The sequence below is a fragment of the Vipera ursinii genome (assembly GCF_947247035.1).
Source record: "Vipera ursinii genome assembly, chromosome: 5".
NCBI lineage: Eukaryota > Metazoa > Chordata > Lepidosauria > Squamata > Viperidae > Vipera > Vipera ursinii.
Genome location: NC_139518.1, coordinates 51,315,842 through 51,335,086, shown reverse-complemented (window position 1 = coordinate 51,335,086; position 19,245 = coordinate 51,315,842). Strand labels below are relative to the sequence as shown.

Below are 19,245 nucleotides of genomic sequence, written 5' to 3'. Positions count from 1 at the left end.
TAGGATTCAATTGCTATCTGTAAAACCTATGTCCTCTCACTGGCGGCAGTCAAGAACTTTGGGGCTAGGATGTAAATTTCTCCATGAGAAGGAAAAATCACCTAAGAATCTTCAATGTCTCATGGACAGAAGGTTCCAGAAAAAAAAATCCTTGTTTTCCCCCCTCATTCTTTGTTTTTATAATTCACCTTTGGAAGCTGGAATTGACTGGAAACCATTGAATGTCTAGACAAGAGAAAGTCAAAGATAGAAAGGGGTTTGCTCCAAGGGATGAGAAGGATGTTCTTTCTCGTTCTACCTTTTCACCAGAAAAAGTGTTAATTTGTCCTATTAGCCTCATCATTTGGATGACAGAATATGGTTAATTTACAGATGTCCTAACAATAAGGCATATATTCAGCATAATTTGACAGTGTTAAAATCATCAAATACAAGTGCAGAATGTAGCCTCCCTAACGTTGCAAATAGGTTAACCTGCACATTTCTCAATGGGAGGATATATTCATATTGCTTAGAGACATTGAACGTCTGCAGTATGAAAGTAAAACTCCCCTGAATATCAAGGCCTTACTATTAATCTATAATTCCCTGTTACCAAATAGTTGGCTCACTGCACTCTTTACCTTGCCATGGGCAATGACAAAATTCAACTTATGAGGAAAAAGAATAAAAAATGCACTGTCAATATTTTCAACATGACATTTGAATGCAAGAACATGCACACTAATACATGCTTTAAGAGAATATACAAGTTTTAAATAGATGCAAAGCAATTACAAGATTTATTTCAAACATCATTAAACATACACAGATTCTCCATTGTGAATATAATGATTACAGATGCACTTTATCTTGGGGAATTACACCTCAATCTCCCCCCTTTTCTTAAATTACAGCATTACAACATATTTCATAATGACATGTTAAACTTTTGACATAATCCTCTGCATTCTCCATCTTACAAATTTTCTCTGGAGGGTTGGAACAGATGTGGGACAGAGAACAAGAGCTGAGAAGAAATCTAATCATGGGGTATTATATTTTATCCAAAATAATTATTTTATCAATCTAGATATATTAACAGTGACTAGATTTTCACAATCTGAGAGTTTATGCCAAAAATAAGTTGACTGCAACATAGATATTTAACTGAAGATAAAAACCTGATCTCTCAGAAAGAACATGAATTCTTTAAACAATGGATGATAGTATATTCTAAATGCAAAGAGGGAGATGCAGTGAATTCTGGAGATCTAACGTTTTAGCCAGATGGGTTTTTAAAAAAAACACAAAGTATTCAATAAAAACTAAACAGTACCGGTAATTCAAGAAATAAATCACCCTGTTATTTGTGTACATTTGTCTGTATCACATCACCATCACAATCTGATTCCTATCTTTCTATGAAGACATCACCCCTATATCCTTAAATATTTTTATTCTTCCTTAAAAATGACTTTCAAACATGATTAGGAAAGCTTAATCTTTAGGTATGGAAACTGTCATATTTAGTTTGACTCAAATAAATTGAGGTTTTTTTATGATGAAATCATAAAAAAGAAACAGAGGTAGAAGTTATTCAAATTGTCTGTCCGTGAATGAATGTTAGATACTGAATGAACAGCTAGTTAAAAAGGCATGGGGAAAATTTTCTTCAAAGCGATAAACTTATATCTCAAATAAAGTTTATACTTTTAAGCCAAAGAAGAGTTTGTAGAATGCGAAAGAGTTGTGGCATAACACAGAAGATTAAAAGAGTCATGTAATTTTGTTTCTCAATCTTCGGTAAAATGCTAATATTAATGAACAATGCTATAGTAAACAATCAATTTCAAAATACTCTACTTCCATGATTTTGGTCATTAACTGAATAATACCTGGATGAAAACAATTCACATATTATTTAATTAAAGATGCCTCAATTAATTGGATAGTGTTGCTTTTTTTAAAAAAAATTGTTGATAACTTGTTCTGACACAAATAACATTTTCCCCTCTGACATAGGAGAATTCATGTCAGTCTAAATGGTACCTTAGCATATACTAGAGAACCTCAGCCAATTTCAAAACATGTTTCTAAAACTAGTTTGGTTCTATTAATCACAGATGATTTATCACAGAACAGGATTTAAATATAATGCTAAATTAATAGGGCTCTGCAAAACATTAAAAAGAGATGTTCTGCAGGCATGTAGACTATTGGGAACAGTCTTCTAAGCAGTCACATAAATCTTGAAAAAATTGCCACTCACTTTAATTATTCAAAGAGAACGGCTTTCAGTGTTGTGGCTGGCTAGAGAAGTATAAGTGGTTATTTCTATAGTCTGTTCCAGCCATTTTAAACTATATTTTAGTATTATGTCAGCCACTGGGAATGCTTTATCCAATGATGACAATACCAACACATTATTTGAACAAATGAAGAATATTTCTTTTCTCTAGTACTGCTCTTCATTGAGACACACATTTATGAAGATTTGGTTTACGAAGTTTAGTTAGTGAAGATCAATATAATGATTTGGCTTGGTATTCTTTAAATCTTCTCATAGCAACATGGACTTTCTCCCCCACTGAATCATTGGAGTATACTGTATAATGTTTAAAGGCCTACAAGTATGTAAGTGAGGCTAATTTAGCAGCTCTTTAGCATAAAAGAATGTTTTTGAAATAATGCTCTTTATGGTTAGTGATATTCTTAGAATAAGCTGCAGCAGCATGAAAAATGGTTCCCACAGTATTCCTATTATACTTCAAGGATATTCCTTTTAGACCTGTTGCTGGGGAATTGTACAAGAGTGTGCACTTTTACACATATCTATCTTATGGGCTTTTCAGAGGCACCTGGCTAGTCATTGTTAAAATGCTCAAAATAGGACCTTTATACTATTCCATCATGGCTGTTCATAATCAAAATGTAAAGGTTTTCTGGTCAAGGCCTTAAGGACAGCTTTGATCATATATGTTTTAAAAGATCAATATTAACAATAGCATCTTGTTTTCAAAGATGAAATTCTTTACAGAGAATGTCTAACTATTATTATTATTTATTTCCTATATATTATAGGAATATTATTTTTCTTGAGAAACTCTGTGCTGATTCTGTGGTTATCAAAATTGTCTTGAGAGTTGTAAGGAACTATTCTAACCAGTTTGGCTTAAAAAATTATTCAGAAGGCAAGGAATAATTTCATGGTGCATGAAATGTAAATACTACAGAATGCAGGTGTCTTTAAATTCAATCTACATTTTAAAGTTTCCAGACATACAAAATATAACTTTCTCCTTAAGCATCATAATTTCAGTTTTAGCTTATTAAACTGAGCATATATACACTTTAAGTGTACCCCTCCCATGATTGTAGATTTCTAAAGAGGGATTACCATGTGAATAGAAAAACTAGAAGCAAAAATAAAAACAAACAAAAAATCTATGGTCATTAGTAAGAGTAGCTAACTAACAAGAGGAGTTGGGAAAACATATCTCCTCAATAGAGAACAGGTAAGACTGGATAATTAGAAAGAGCAAAGCAATGGGGATACAAACATAGACATAGAGTTTGTAGGGCAGAACACCTTGATTAAAGTCAAGCATGATGACTGTTTCCCTTTATTTAATAAGGCAACCATGTGGTTAAGCAAATGATGAAATTAGAAGGCATTGGTAAACAGGTTTTGATCACATGAAAAAGGGATAGAGGTAACGTTCTACAAGTTTTTAAATTGTAATAATTTTATTTGTGAAATGTTAATGGTTTACCTAAACTATGAATACACCTTCAATATGTTTTAAATATAAGAACCTGATCTAAAAACATTTACAATTTTTATTCAGTCTAGGTATAATAAATTGGCTTATTATATTTGTGGACCTAAATGAATTCTAATATAATTCAAATTTCACATCAGACAAGTAACCACTGTAATGGAGAATTTGAAAATTACAGACTATGTCAATAATGGAGATAACAAACAGCCTCAAAAAAAAAGTCATTTCTACTTCCAGTTTCCCCCCTACACCTCCCCAAAAAAATCCCAAATAAGCAATTGTCTGCAAAATGCCACTAGATACATTTTTTTGGTCACAGTTAAGCAGATGGAAAGCAATAAAAACCTGACGAAGGAATCCTTTTGTTTTCCCAAGAGTCCAGAGGTAGATACCTCCAGTAGTGTTCAGCTAGTCCTCAACTTAATACCATAATTGAGCCCAAAATTTTGGTTACTGAGACATTTGTTGAAGTGAATTTTACCCCATTTTATGACCTTTCTTGCCAGTTATTGTGAATCACTGCAGTTGTTTAAGTGAATCTGGCTTCCCCATTGACTTTGTTTGTCAGAAGTTTGCAAAAGGAGGTCACATGACCCTGAGATACTGCAACCATCATAAATATGAGTCAATTGCAAAGCATCTGAATTTTGATCATGTGACCATCAGAATGCAGCAATGGTCACATAAAGTGTGAAAAACAATCGTTAAGTCACTTTTTTCATTGCTGTTGTAACTTTGAACAGTCACTAAATGAACCTGTAAATATGTACCAATAGATTCTCAAGAAACTATGTTAATTATTTGGCTTGTAAGCTGAAGTATCTATAAAAGTATCTATAAAATGTTACTCTCAGAAATGGATGGAAAATGGGCCAAGAAAAAAAGGACAGATCCTTGCTACTCCCTCTCAACACGTCACTGCTTATATGCTTCATTCCACCGGGGAATGATGCACAAGTGCTGAGCCTTTGCCAGTTTCTGTAACATCTTATTGTATCCTCTAAAAATATTTAATATATAACAGTAAAGCTTTTTTAGAAGTAGCAAAATTCTTTCCACCATCTTCCACCAGATTCAACTCCCAGAATTTCCAGCCAAGCAATTGATCTTGCTCTACCACGTATATAGACTGCTGAAAATTCTTGGAGTTAAAAGGCGGATGGGTTGAGAAAATACGCAGTAAACCTTGCTCTAAGTTTAGGCATTAGTAAACTGACCATTTTTGCCATTACCCTTAACGATCAAAGTGGGCAGAACGTAGCAAATGAGTTGATTATTATTTTGAAAGCTTTTGAGTAAACCGAGCACGGAGAAGGAGATATTCAACAAAAATAAAATGTGAGATGATGAAAGATCATTCTGAATTTTAGAGAGGACGTTTGAATTCCAATCTGATGCGCTGCAATCACGAATAAATTATTAGGAAGCTGAAATTCCAAATGAGAGTTCTACAAACAAACATACAAATTTCCGTAAGAAACGTCAGAAAGAGGGGAAAGGGGACAGAACAAAAGCATACTTATGGCTAATAAACTACTTGTTAGGAGACACCTTACGGGTTTGGAAAGATCTAGGACCGTGGTGGCAAACCTATGGCACGTGTGCCACAGGTGGCACATAGAGCCCTTTCTGTGGGCACGCGTGCCGTCGCCCCAGTCCTAGGCCTTCAGCTGGGTTTTATAAAACCTTTTCGCTTTAGGCCTCCACCGCCGTATGCAAAAAAAAAGGTTCAATCAATCAATTTCAACTTCTCACGGGAAACAAAATCTCGCAAAGTTGGAATTGATTGAACTTTTTAGTCCCAACCAGTCTGCCGTTACCACTGCAACCACTCCCACCCAATGGGCCACACCCACCCAATGGGTCATGCCCACCCAGCACCCGATAATACATTAGTGGCTTTTGGGTTGCAGTTTGGGCACTTGGTCTTTAAAAGGTTCGCCATGACTGATCTAGGAAGAGGTTATCCCTATTTACATGGTTGCAATATTCAAAGAGAAATGGGGCCACACCGAAGAAAAACATTCCAACTGTTCTTGCTCCACCACATATAGATACTAGTTCACTCCTCAGCCTACACCATATTATCTGATTTCAAAGCCAATTATGAACCCAGCATTATAATTTACTCAGCAATTATTTTTATTTTTTTATTTTATTTTAATTCCATTTATATCCCGCCCTTCTCCGAAGACTCAGGGCGGCTTACAAGCTTAGAAGTAGCCTTCATTCGATGTATATGCCTGCTTATTAGGGCTTTCACACACACCCCAAGCGGCATTATTACAAAGTCAGCTTAATTGCCAGTCTGAGTTTACACATGCACTATACTCAAAATACTATTAAGCAGAAAAATATATAACCTTCATTTTAATTATTTAACTTTATGTGAAACATTTTGCTTTGTTTAACACTTAATAGTTACAAAAAGCCATAGCTTAGAAATGTTCAAATCAGCTACTGATTGAGGGGCATGGAGGAAGTATAGCCAAAATCAAAACTGATGCTCCTCTAAAAAGTGTTGATTTTAAATGTTTTTCCCATCTCTAGTCAATAGTTAAAACACAGAATGGAATCATGCTAATCTTTGTAGTTTTATACCTGTGCTAGTACGACAGCTTCACTAATATTAAGGGCTTCATTAAACTACAAACTTTGCACTCCACGTAGTTTATTTCTGCCACTTCTCTTTTTTCACCCATGCTGTGTTTTACAATGTAATAAGTTCCCCATGATAGGAATTGCGCTGCACACTACTATGACATAGCTCATGGTAATGTTGGTAGGTAATTATATACGGTGAAATCCAACACATCAACAGGGCACTAGCTTGGAGGAGTCTATCATAGATCATTTGCTAAAGATCATTTTGCTAATCTTCCCTGCTCATATTTTCCTAATATCTAATATGAATACCTTCTGCAACTTAAATCTCAAAAAAGTCTTGTTTCAATTTCCTGAATTTCTTCACATGATATCAGTGTGCAGATATGGAAGTATTCACTCACGTCTTTCTTGTGATGTTTTTAACTCAGTGGCAACCATAAGCACCATTTTTACTCTCTATCCAAGACCTACTTTTTGTCACCAGTAATTTTTCACCCATAATTTCCTTTCGCCTCTTTTTACCTAGCCTTATAGAACTTTGCCTTCTTTGCCTTTCAAAGGTATCCCAATTTTTCCCAAAATTCTGTTTCCCCTGAAAATTATGCTAATATTATACATAACTAGACCTAAAACAATATAAATCCTAAGGCTGAGTTAAAAGAACAGCTCACCCAGCCCACAGAACTACAAAAGGGAAGTAAACATATACAGGAAATTTACAAAGTACACTCTTTGTCAAACAGCAAGTCAGTAACAAACAAAACAAAGCTAAAGCTACAAAACACTATGGGGATTCTGGCCTTTTGACTGAATGCTGATATGTAACTTCTTCTGTTCCAGGCTGGCTTTATATGCCATGCTAAATCAAGGTAATCCTGCAGTGTTCTCTTCTAAATAAAATTCAAATAATCTGTTCTTCTATGTTCTTCATTTCCTTTTCCATAGAACTAGTAATGAGTCTCAGACTATTGATTCAATCAAACTGTCTCTTCTCCAGTCTTGAAGATAAATGCATAAATAGGATTCTGATACAATGATAGCATCCTGAAAGCAATGCTTTAACCTGATATGTGTGTGAACTAACTCCCTGTTCTCCCAATAGTATTTCCATTCTGTTGCAAAGGTGATGAATCATAGGGTGGAATTAGTGAAGCAACAAAAATGCAGGTGTTATGACAGTGTGGCTCAAGGATGATTAGGCTATGTCCTAAAACATGTTACCAGAATACTGTTTCTCAAAACAAGGAACAGCAGGAAACTAGAGTCCATTGGTCAATGAAAGTTTTCTGCAGTGAGGCAGATATTATGACAGGTCTGAGAGGCAGAAGAGAAGAGAATGCAAGACAAAAACAAACACATAAGCTTTTTAGCTAATATGTACCAGTATTTGGAAATCTGATACCCTAGCAACCTTCTGTATGGACACTGACTCAATCAAATTTCAGCTTGCACAAAGAGAAACAGTATTTTCTCTGAATACAGATTAGCTGTAAAAATAGGTCACTTCTTTGCATTTTAAGGAGGATGGACACCAGCTCAACATTTTAAGGTCTGTATTTTAAACAATCATGTAGTGGGATATGGCATTTCCAGGCTACCAAAACTTATAAAACAATATTTCCAGTAACTGACTTGGAGGTATTTGGAACAACAATTTGCATCTTCCCGAGCCAGTTGGCCAAGTGGATGTTGATAATCATAGTCCAATCTACCTAGCAAACACTAGAGTATCCTGAAATCACCATAAGATGACTTAGATGTTTTAACAATTAAAATATTAATGAGGTTTGCACTTCATGAAATCTGTTCATTAATGACTTACCGATTCTTTTCTAGTTCGTTGTGCGTAGACCTGAAAGATAAACCAAGAAAAAGGAATCATTAGATACCTCTAGTCTAACTCATAAGCTTATTCTCATTAATACCTTTCTTTATTCTAGTGTCACACAGATATATTAGAGGTAATTCCCATATTTCAAAGAAATTTGGGAAAGACCAAATTGAATGATGGCTGTCATAAACCTTGAGCAGTTTTTCATTCCCAGTTATAAGTTTCATATTTAAAAATGAAGCCAACTATACTGCTATGTAAGTAGTTTAATGTCTACAACTGTATATCTTATTGCAAAATTCTAAGCTTTACAATTTATCTTCAGCACAATAACAATTTGCTTATTGCTTCAGTCACTATTATTCTCTAGTATGAAGCAGTCCTGCCCAAATCATTGTATCAATGATACTGTTTATAGTGATTAAAATACTTAAACAAGAAAGAAATACAAATAAATGAGAAAGTCTCTCATTATCCAAAGTATTCCCTTACATTTAACTACTGTAATCATGTTGATAGGTCAATCATGAAAAAAATTAAAAAATCATAATTTTGTTTAAGCCAATTTACTCAACTTTGCAAACAATCTGCAAGTTTCCAAATAAGTTTGCAGATTTTATCTTTTTATAGTAACTTAGTGTATAAATATAATATAAAGTATGTAGAATTTGCCAAGCATCAATTATAAAGTACCAGAATTAATGAAGAATATTTTCCTGCTTTAAAAAAAGCTATACTGCTAATGAAGAATTCCAGGCTCAGTGAGAATTTTCTGTGAATCAATAACTTCTATAAAGGGGAGTAAGAAAAGTGATGAAGGGATGCTAAGACAAGTTAAAAAAAACCCAAAAAGAAACTTCAAAAATTAGTCAGAATTATTTTAATCTCAGCATGAAGCTAGATTGACAGTCAGATGTATCAGATACTTTAATCATGATGGAGAAATTTGGAAACTGTGGCTTGGAAGTGGAATAACTAATATTCTGATTTTATTCTTTAAATACATATACATATTCCTTACTGAGAGAAAAAAAATCAGATTTTAAACACAATTATCTGTCCACCACAACAGCAAGCAGCAATTTAAAAATATAAGCAGAAGGGACAAGATATTATCTCACAGAGGGCATAGCAAGGGAAAAAAGAGCATTTCTCTTTGTTGGATTAGACTGATCAATCTCAAAAATATCTTTCTCAATTTATTGGCCTGTCACAGTAACGTTCCTTTTTAGTTCTAGTTCTGACCTAAAATTCTTGAGGCCCATTAATTACCACAATATTACATATATTTTGTTCAACTGCTAGGAAACAACAGTAACACTGTAAACTTAATAAAGCATTTACTGTATTCTTATGCATTTGGATTTTTAAGCAGTGATTTTTTAATATCTGATAAATTTAAATGAAATTCTTTTGAACAATGCATCAGATGATAATCTTTAAACACAAGAAAAATCTTCAGCATTACAACCATGTGCAGTGGAATCAATCTGTATCTAAATCACAACTGTGTATTAAAAATTTTATTTACTCTTCATTCCTGCAGGAAACATCTCCCCCTTTCTAGAGATTCCATTAAGGGCTACAAATTCTAGGCAAAGGAGTGAATTCCTAGATTATAATCAAAGCAGTCACCAAGGCTGGAGCTGAAAGAACAAAGTTCGGCCTACCACTGGGAACAAAATTAAAACACCAGGCTCTCCTTTACTTCTTACATACGGGAGATTCTGTTACTTATCTTCCTTCCATCAAAACACCATAAATGAGGAGGGATGCCATCTTGTCATAAAGTTTGTTAATTTATACTATGATTTAAGACCATACTAGCATAAAATAAAATAGTATGAACTTTCCCACGTAGGAGGAGTGAAAAAGAAAAACTTCTGCAGCTGCTAAATATATCCTGTCAGACTACTACAAGGAACAATCCTTAAAATAGAAAACATTTTGAAATACATGTAGTGTTCTCCTTGGTAACTCAAAAGATAACCAGTGTTCTCTCCTCAGAAAATATGCTGGTTTTGTCTCATGCATCTTCATAATATATTTCTAACTAAAACTAAAATTAGAAGTCAACAATCTTACAAAGTTGTCTGTTTAATAATCATTAAACAGAAGAGTCTCTTCTTAAGAAACTACATCCACCATCTCTAACCTGATGATGGTCTAATCTTCTCATAAAAGTCCATGTCAATTGAAGATGATGGAAGTCCAGCACCCTCATGGGTGCCAGGTTGTAATATGCAAGAAAACAATAATTCACTTGTAAACTGTATTATATTCCAAGCAGACAATCAGTGTTTCCATTTCACCAACCATGCCAAACTTCAGTGTTGTCATTACAATTCCTTCCTGTTTTATACCAAGCAGCTACAAATTCAAAAGCAAAGCTTCATTAAGTAAGTTGTTTAATAGCCATCAAAGAGATCTTTCAAGTAAGCCACTCCCTGAAAATAAGATTCCTAATCTTTGGGTGTAATACTAACATGCTTCATGTTAAAGATGGAATTCAAATGAATATGCTGGGAGCATTGGACAGTACCAAAAAAAAAGGATATCTGAATCAACAGGAATTATCTGTAAGCAAATAAATATAGTTTATGCAAATTATTAATCTATGGATTGCTCCATGAAAAATAATAACAGTATCCAAAGTTCTGCTATAGCCAAAGAGAAGATTTCATAAAGATTCCTATGTCCTATGTCAGAGGTCCCCAACCTTTTGGGCACTAGGGACCGGTTCCACGGAGAGAAGTTTTTGGACCAACAGTGCGTGGTTTTGTGTGCATTCCGCAGATGGGGCTTTGCTTGTTTGTGTGGCCCGGTTGCTGGCATGCCGCGGCTCAGTACTGGTCCAATTTTTGTCTGGTAGATTTATAACCTACTTTTCTTTTAGGTGTTGAATCATAGATCCCCAAAAAGTACTTTTTGTCTAATGGAAAGACAGTTGTTGACTTAGCTGAAGAGTATAATAGATCTAGTGAAATAAAAGATGTTACTTTATGTGATATCTGTAGGTTGTTTATAATTTAAACTGAACTTTGCAATTGAATAGCAAATGTGTCATGCTCAGTCAATTTCCAGCACATCCAATCAGTTATCTGTCTGAGTTTCAGAAAAACCCCACCAATCTCTTTTGCTATATATTTTTTAATAATTCTAGAAATATCAAGAGTTCCCACAAGCATACTAACACTTTGTCATTTTTGTGAATATGACATTCAAAGCACTGAGCTTGTTACAATCATTCAACTATGCACTAAAAACTATCCCTCAATGGAGAGAAATATATTTAGTTTTGCTTTGGAAATACAGGTAATTTTGCTTAATGGTGGTCAATACTCCTTCTACTAGGGTTTCTCTTTTAAAAGTGGCAAGCAAACTTAATATTTTAGCATATCAGATAGTTGACAGAAAAATATTTGTCAAAGAAATTAAAATTAATTTAACTTTTCCTCTCTTCCCATATTTAGCATTCAGAATGGTGAATAAAGTTTCATTCTTGGCACATGTGAAGTAATTATCAACGTCACAGAAAAATTCTTGTCCTACCACCATACCTAGGTTCAGAGAAGTAATGTCATTTAAAGCAGGGATCCCCAACCCCACTTCCGTGGACCTGCATTGGGCCGCACCATGCCAGAAACCAGTCCGCACAAACAAGCAAAGGCCCATCCGTGGAATGCAGACTGTATATGAAACCACGCCCACTCCAATCCATGAAAAAACCTCTCTCCACAGAACTGGTCCCTGGTGCCCAAAAGGTGGGGAACCTCTGATTTAAAGAGAAGTAGAAAGTTTGGAATTCTAAATCCTGAAGATATAATACTAGACACAAATAAAATGCAACACAATATATATAATATATCCCTATAGACTGACTGCAGTACATCACTCAGTTGGTCATAGAGTTATTATTTATTTATTTATTTATTTATTTATTTATTTATTTATTTATTAATGGGACTTATATTCCGCCCTATCTCCCGAAGGACTCAGGGCGGCTAACAACAATAACATATAATAAGTACAGAAATTAAGATAAAATTAAAATTAAAGTTATCTGTGCAATAAATTAAAATTGAAAATTAAAAATAAATTAAAAATTGTAAACATAATTAAAATGCCTGTCAGTCCAGGTCAGCCAGGTGGAAAAGGAGTGTTTTGAGGCCGCGGCGAAAGGACTGGAGATCTTGGGCCATCCGAAGCTCAGGGGGGAGCTGATTCCATAGGACTGGCGCTTCCACAGAGAAGGCCCTTCCCCTGGGGTTCGCCAGCCGACATTGTCTAGCCGACGGTACCCTGAGGAGGCCTTCTCTGTGTGAGCGTACTGGGCAATGGGAATTCGTTCCCGATAGCAGATGGTCCTGCAAGTATCCCGGGCCTAAGCCATGTAGGGCTTTAAAGGTAAGTACCAGCACCTTAAATCTATTAGGAGTTCTTGAACAGTTGTATCAACTTATATTTCTGTTAACAACACATGATTGAAACATTGTGATTTTCAGCATAAGCAAGATAATGTAAACAATACATATTGTTTACATACATATAAAATACATATATTTAACCCAGTTTCTTATTAAGTAAAATATGTTTGTTTCTAGGGATGGAAAAATGACCTTTAGAGACACAGGTTCATGAATATCAAAGTTAACTTCTACAGAAGCTCTGAAAGTAATGCTTGGTGAATAAGTAAACAATTCTGGCAAGTGGTTGTAAGTAATAGGGAATCTTCTTAATTATCCTGAAATTCACTCATCTCCTCCAGATAATCTGGAAAACTGAAATTAAGCTAAACATTGGAGGAGAAAGAACCTACAGGGGAAAGCTTTGGGTAGAATAAGAATTCTATAAATTCCTCATCTTTAGCGGTTAAAAATCCTTCTACTCATATGCCCGGGACATATTTATATTCAAATCCACTTCCAATAGTTTCTAGTTTATCTCTATAGCACAATAGCTTACAGGACATAAAATGCTCTTTCTGAGATCTTCTTCTCAGGAAATGGAAGGCAAACCCAAGCTAAGATATTATTTATAAGACAGTCCTAAAAAAAGGGCAAAGAATTCAAGTATCTCGGCATTAAGTAAAGATAGCAGATATGTAACACATCCGATCTAGTGCTTGAAAGCAAACTTTTGAGCTTGTGTATTGTATTTCATTTTCATTATTGATATAGACAGTTATAGCTCTGAATATGAGGATATTAAAATAATATTAACAGATACACATTTTTAAAGCTCTGAGCAAAACTCACTGAAAAATATCATGTGAATCAGGGATTGAACGTCTAAGACATATGTAAACATACTTAGGCCTTGACATATACAGTACTATGTGGGCTATATGTATCAAATGGAAAGGGCTGAATATGAGGGATAGCAGCAACAAATTGAGAATTCAGTACATTGCTTTGTACATCACCAGCTGAGGTTTATATAAAAGCCTTATTTCTGGATTTTCCTTCAGCATAACAAGGTTCCCTATTTCATTACAAATTAGGTTTTTCAGCTTTAATAATCTGGTATAGTATACCTTCTACAGTATATGCTCTAGTATAGTATACTTTCTATATAGGAAAGGATATAGTACGTGGCTATATCCCCATTAGACAAGGAGACACATTAATATTTTAGCAATTATAGATAGTTCCCATGGAAAAAATAAGACAGAAAATGTCAACCCAGCCACCTTATTACTTCTGTCTTGAAAGCTAGCAATAGCAGCATTCACATTCTAAGAATCAGAAGCAGTCTATTTGTGATAATAAAGGGTGGTTACTGCAGTTGGTTTCGTATGAGTACCCTGATAGGAATTATCAGGTCGTCCACAGATGTTCAAAAAAGCTATGCTGTCTGCAATTATCCAACCTCCAATGGAGGTTATTACAACAGACTGCATTATAACCTGCCATTCTTGCTTAACCTGGCACTTATTTAAACAAGGTATTCCTTCTTCAATTTTCTACCGTCCCAACAGAACTGTGAGATTGTTGAGACTGAAAACTAGTCACCTAATTTTTGGGTAAGCAGGAAGATGATGTTTGATGGGTTCCTTATTTTCTATACCACCCAACTGCATCTGTTCTACCCACCCCCAAGGGTGGATTATACATCAAATTATCTTCTGCAAGTTAGCAACACTGAACTGTTTTCCAAGGCTCCCTGGATTAAAAGCAGTCACTAAACTCACAGCATTGGAATAACAGGAAGGTCAAGTAATTTTTGCTGCCCAACCAAAATATTCATTCTGTTTGGTAAGACAACAACCAAAAGTTGAGCACTTAAAGCTGGTTTTCACTCGGATTAGAAAACAAGCAAAAGGAGCCAAAATATATCTCTAAAATATATATCATTCCTATTTTTTGGCCAACGGAAAGAAAAATATACATACAGATGTTAGTAGCTCAAGCAGTCTAGTTCTATGAAAAATATTGACCATTTAAATGTTTCTCTTTGTCACAGATATCTTGAATAAAAATATGAAATAGAAAAAGGTAGCTTTAATTTGGCACATTTAGGGCTCAGAACCGAACTCCCTGAATATTTGTATACTCCACACATTATCCATATAGTTTGTGGGTTGCAAACTGTGTAAGTGTAAAGATTTAAGAAGCTGTAAGTAAAGGTAAAGGTCGATTCCCCTGCATATGCGTGCTAGTCGTTTCCGACTCTAGGGGCCGGTGCTCATTTCCGTTTCAAAGCCGAAGAGCCAGCGCTTGTCTGAGGACGTCTCCATGGTCATGTGGGAGGCAGGACTAGACGCCAAAGGCGCACGGAACGCTGTTACCTTCCCACTGTAGTGGTCCCTATTTTTCTACTGCTTTCAAACTGCTAGGTGGGCAGAAGCTGGGACGAGTAACAGGCGCTCACTCTGTTACGTGGCACTCGGGATTCGACTTGCCAAACTGCCGACCTTCTGATCGACAAGCTCAGTGTCCTAACCCACTGAGCCACTGCGTCCTTAAGAAGCTGATACCTCCCTTAATTTAGCATGTCTAAACCAGCAGAAACAGTAAGGGTCAGTGGACATTTTTATATTCAGGAACAATCCTGAGCAGAACTATCTGTAACTTTTTTTAAAAAAAATCCCATTTATATCCTGCCTTTCTCCGAAGACTCAGGGCGGCTTACAATCTAAGCACAAATCAATGTGCTTAGCAATAGCCTTCATTCTATGTATATGCCTGCTTATTAGGGCTTTCGGGGGGGCCCCAAGCGGCATTATTACAAAGTCAGCTTATTGCCCCCAACAATCTGGGTCCCCATTTTACCTACCTCGGAAGGATGGAAGGCTGAGTCAACCTTGAGCCTGGTGGGATGCGAACCTGCACTAATTGCAGGCAGCTGGTGTTACTTAAGGAGGCATTAGCCCACTGCTCCACCAAGGCTCTTGTACACTACACCTAACATCAGAAGGCTGTTTACAACTTAAAACCAATAACTATCTTTGTGGTATGATATAGAACAATCCACTTGTAATGAACAACGTGAAAAAGGACTGCATCAAATGTTAAGCATAACTGCAAAGATGTCCAGATGTATATCCATGTAGTCATCCATATTTTGCTTTTTAGATGTACAAATTACCTATGTTCAAAAAAATGCAAAATATATTTGCAATGTCATCAACTGCTAAAAAGGGTTCTCTGATTTATACCTAGAAGTGGTAAGAAGAAAGGACATATTGTCTATTTATTGCAGGGAAATTAAGTCAGACAGCTATTTATTTAAATTCTAGACTTTCGGGGTTTTTTTCACTAACACCAGACTAAGAAAAGAGTTCTCAAAATGTTTCAAGAACTTGATGAAATCAACGTGTTACCAAAAATTAAGTGCTAAAACTTTAAACATCTTTAAAATCTTTAAAGATGTTTGAAAAAACAGTTATGCTTTTCTTTTATGAAGAAAAAGTAACAAAATAATTATTGAAACAAAATATATGTATCAATAATGGTATTTATTTTCTCTTAGATACAAGACACTGATTATACAACTTAGATGAATGAATTTGAATTCAATGGCACATTTCATCAATATCCAGAATGAGATTTATTGAAGAAAATCATTGTGAATGCCAAAGCTAAGATATGTTGAATTAAAAATAACACCTCTTCTTCTTTCATGGATAGGATATTTCTTGGCCCATTAAATGGATCTAAGCCCCAGAGCAAAACTTCTCTTGGACCAATTCATAGAACACTATTAACCTTCATGGAACACCTCATTCCACAGAACAAAGATTAAGAAAGACTCATCACCACAAGAGTATTTCTGATTTGGTCTGGATTTTTAATCATTTCATGATTATTAACAACAACATCTGGACCAACACTTGACAAAATCACTGTCAATTGCAAAAGGTAGTTTAATTTGGAAAGCGTACATCCTATGACAATACTTAACAATATCTGCATAGCCCAGGTTCTTGGGAAGGACTCAGTAGGTGGATAAAAATGCCAATTCCAGTCTAAACTTCTGGCTGACTGCAACAAACCATAATAATATATTAAATTTATATGCCAGGTGTCTCCAGCCTCTTTCCAACAAAAGGAAATAGAACTTTTGAAACTACTGTGCCACCAAAATTTCCATTAAGTTCTATTTCAGATATGCAAGTAAATGTATTTGAGTAGGTTCTACTTACCACTGTTCCATGCCTACTTTTCAGCCATTGATTACTATTACGGCAGATTAACTGGAGCAAGAAGCATTAATTTGTTTGGGGGGGGGGGCTTGCAATAAAGATAAACATCTTCTTTTACATCAATATTTACTGTTTAATGAAAAAATCCATACCTTGCTCATAAGAAACATCAAGACGTTGTCTAAAGGCAAGTACATTTCATGACATTTTGGCCTAGTGCTACTTATTAAGCTTGGCAACAGTTTGTCAAGTACCCATTTTATATGCCTGGAAACAAATGGAATTTACAAATACCAGACATAGAAATCTTCACTATGAGCAACAACAGCCAAATGTCTAATACACCAATTTGGGGATATGATTTGGGAAAGTAGAAAAGCCTCAGAGGCAGATTATATTTGTCAGTGTAATAATGTTCCTCCTCCATGTTGATAGAACTTGTCTTTGAAATCATGCAGCCACACTTATTCCTTGGCAAGCTTTGTCATACATATTCATACTATCTTTCCATATTCTGATATGTATATACAGTAATATATCAGCTATAATCTTGGGTGTAGTCATATTCTGAGTCTGCTTTCTATAGCAGAGCCATTTACTGTCTTAATGTCCCTCTTAATATGTTGTATGTTATAGTAAAATTGGATATACATGTAATATATTGTATTTATTTTTGCAAAGGACATCATTTCTAACATTCTAACATATACGCCTACTTATAATTATTATTTTACTGATTTCAATAGATATATAGATATATCCCTATCTCATGCACCCCATGTACAAATACCTCCCTCATACTCAAAACTGCTCTATTTTCACTAATGGCAACCAAATAGTTTTGACCCTTTTTTTCAGGCAGAAAAGAAAGCCATAAGCATGCATCCTCACCACCACAAAGAAGAGAAAATCACTACAATTTTTGGTGCCATTAGAGCAATTTTGACCCCTTTGGCTGGGAGGAAAGGAGTAACGAAAGAATTTGCCTTTCTCTCCCTCTGCTAAGAGGTAGAAAAGCTTTTTTTTTGTTATTAATGGCTCTTTGCCTTCTTTGTTTCTAACTTCTCCTAAATCACTAGCAGCTCTTCCTTTTCTGCTTCCATTTCCTCTTCCACAGACCAACTACCTCTCCCAGATCAACTAAAGGATCTACTTATTGGTCCACCAATTAAAGAGGGAACCGTGTTTGAAATTATCACTAAACTTAAATTCAAAGGAAATGTTGTTAGTTAAAAGTGGACTTATTTTTATATACGCTTATTTATTGTTTTTGGTTTTTAATTGAATAGATTCTGTGGTCTTATTTTTTATTTATTGTTAAATATACATTTTAAGGTATAGTTATAATTTCTAAATGTTACAATTTTATATTGTAGTTTGCTTTAAGACTATGATTTTGAAAGGCAAATAAAAATGCATAAATAAAAAACCTAAAACAAAAACTTCAAGGTGCTTTGAATATTAGAAACAGTAACATTAAGAATTAAGACATACACACATGCGTATACTGTACCCACCACACAAAAAACCCTTCAATTCTTTATCCAGTCTTTTTTTTTGCCATTCGTGAAAAACATCTATGGACTCAACTACTATAAATTATTAGAAAAAATAAAACAAAATACATTTAGAACATGATTAGTCAAAATTATTACCTCAAATATTGTTATGCTACATTGATTTAGCACTTCATTATTGCAATGTTTTGAAGGAACTTTACAACTATCCCAGATTTTCCAAAAGCAATTCACTCTGAGTTGCATGCTTCCATTTTTTGCATATATCTGGGTATGAGGTTGTACCTCCCATTTCTACTAATAGCTGTCAGTGTTCTTATCCTCAATTTGTTGTGTCCTTTTCTGAACCCAGTTAAATTGTTGGATTACACAACAGCCCATTTAAATTTCATTAACCCTGATTATACATTGGAAAAGCATCGGTTTGCATACATTTCCTGCGATGCAACAATTCTTTGGCTATGGAAGAGCTACTGAGACTGTAATCTACCAGCCTTTACTCCCATATAAATCAAATTGAAGCAATTAAAAATTGAGCAAGAAAAGGAGATTATGGTGCTTTACTTGTATGCCCCCTGCCTATTTTACATCACTTCAAAAACTGGCTCCTATCTATACTGTATTTAGTTTTAGTATCAGAGACTAGCTAGTGGAAAACTATTTGAAGTGATTTAGGATAAAAAATTAAAATAAGAATAGTAAATTTCAACTGCCCTCTTTATGATAGAAAGACAAAAGAATTTCTGAAAAAAATTCTCCCTTCCCATGTAGTCATAGTAAGCAAGCCAAACAGGAAAAGAGCAAATAAGACAACTATAGCTGTTAATTCCAGAACTGCAAATTATTATTTCACCATTTGTTGTTGTCTTCCCTGTCAAA

At 34.9% G+C, this 19,245-nt stretch overlaps 1 protein-coding gene across 3 annotated transcripts in view; it reads right to left on the bottom strand.

Annotated features, from left to right (window-relative positions):
- MXI1 (MAX interactor 1, dimerization protein) overlaps nt 1-19,245 on the bottom strand; it is a 74,187-nt gene that overhangs the window by 39,931 nt on the left and 15,011 nt on the right. For all 3 annotated transcript variants that reach the window (XM_083363822.1, XM_083363821.1, XM_083363823.1), the window contains exon 3: nt 8,194-8,223. In XM_083363822.1, coding sequence (XP_083219948.1) covers nt 8,194-8,223 — 30 coding nt within the window. The remainder of the gene's footprint in view (nt 1-8,193; nt 8,224-19,245) is intronic.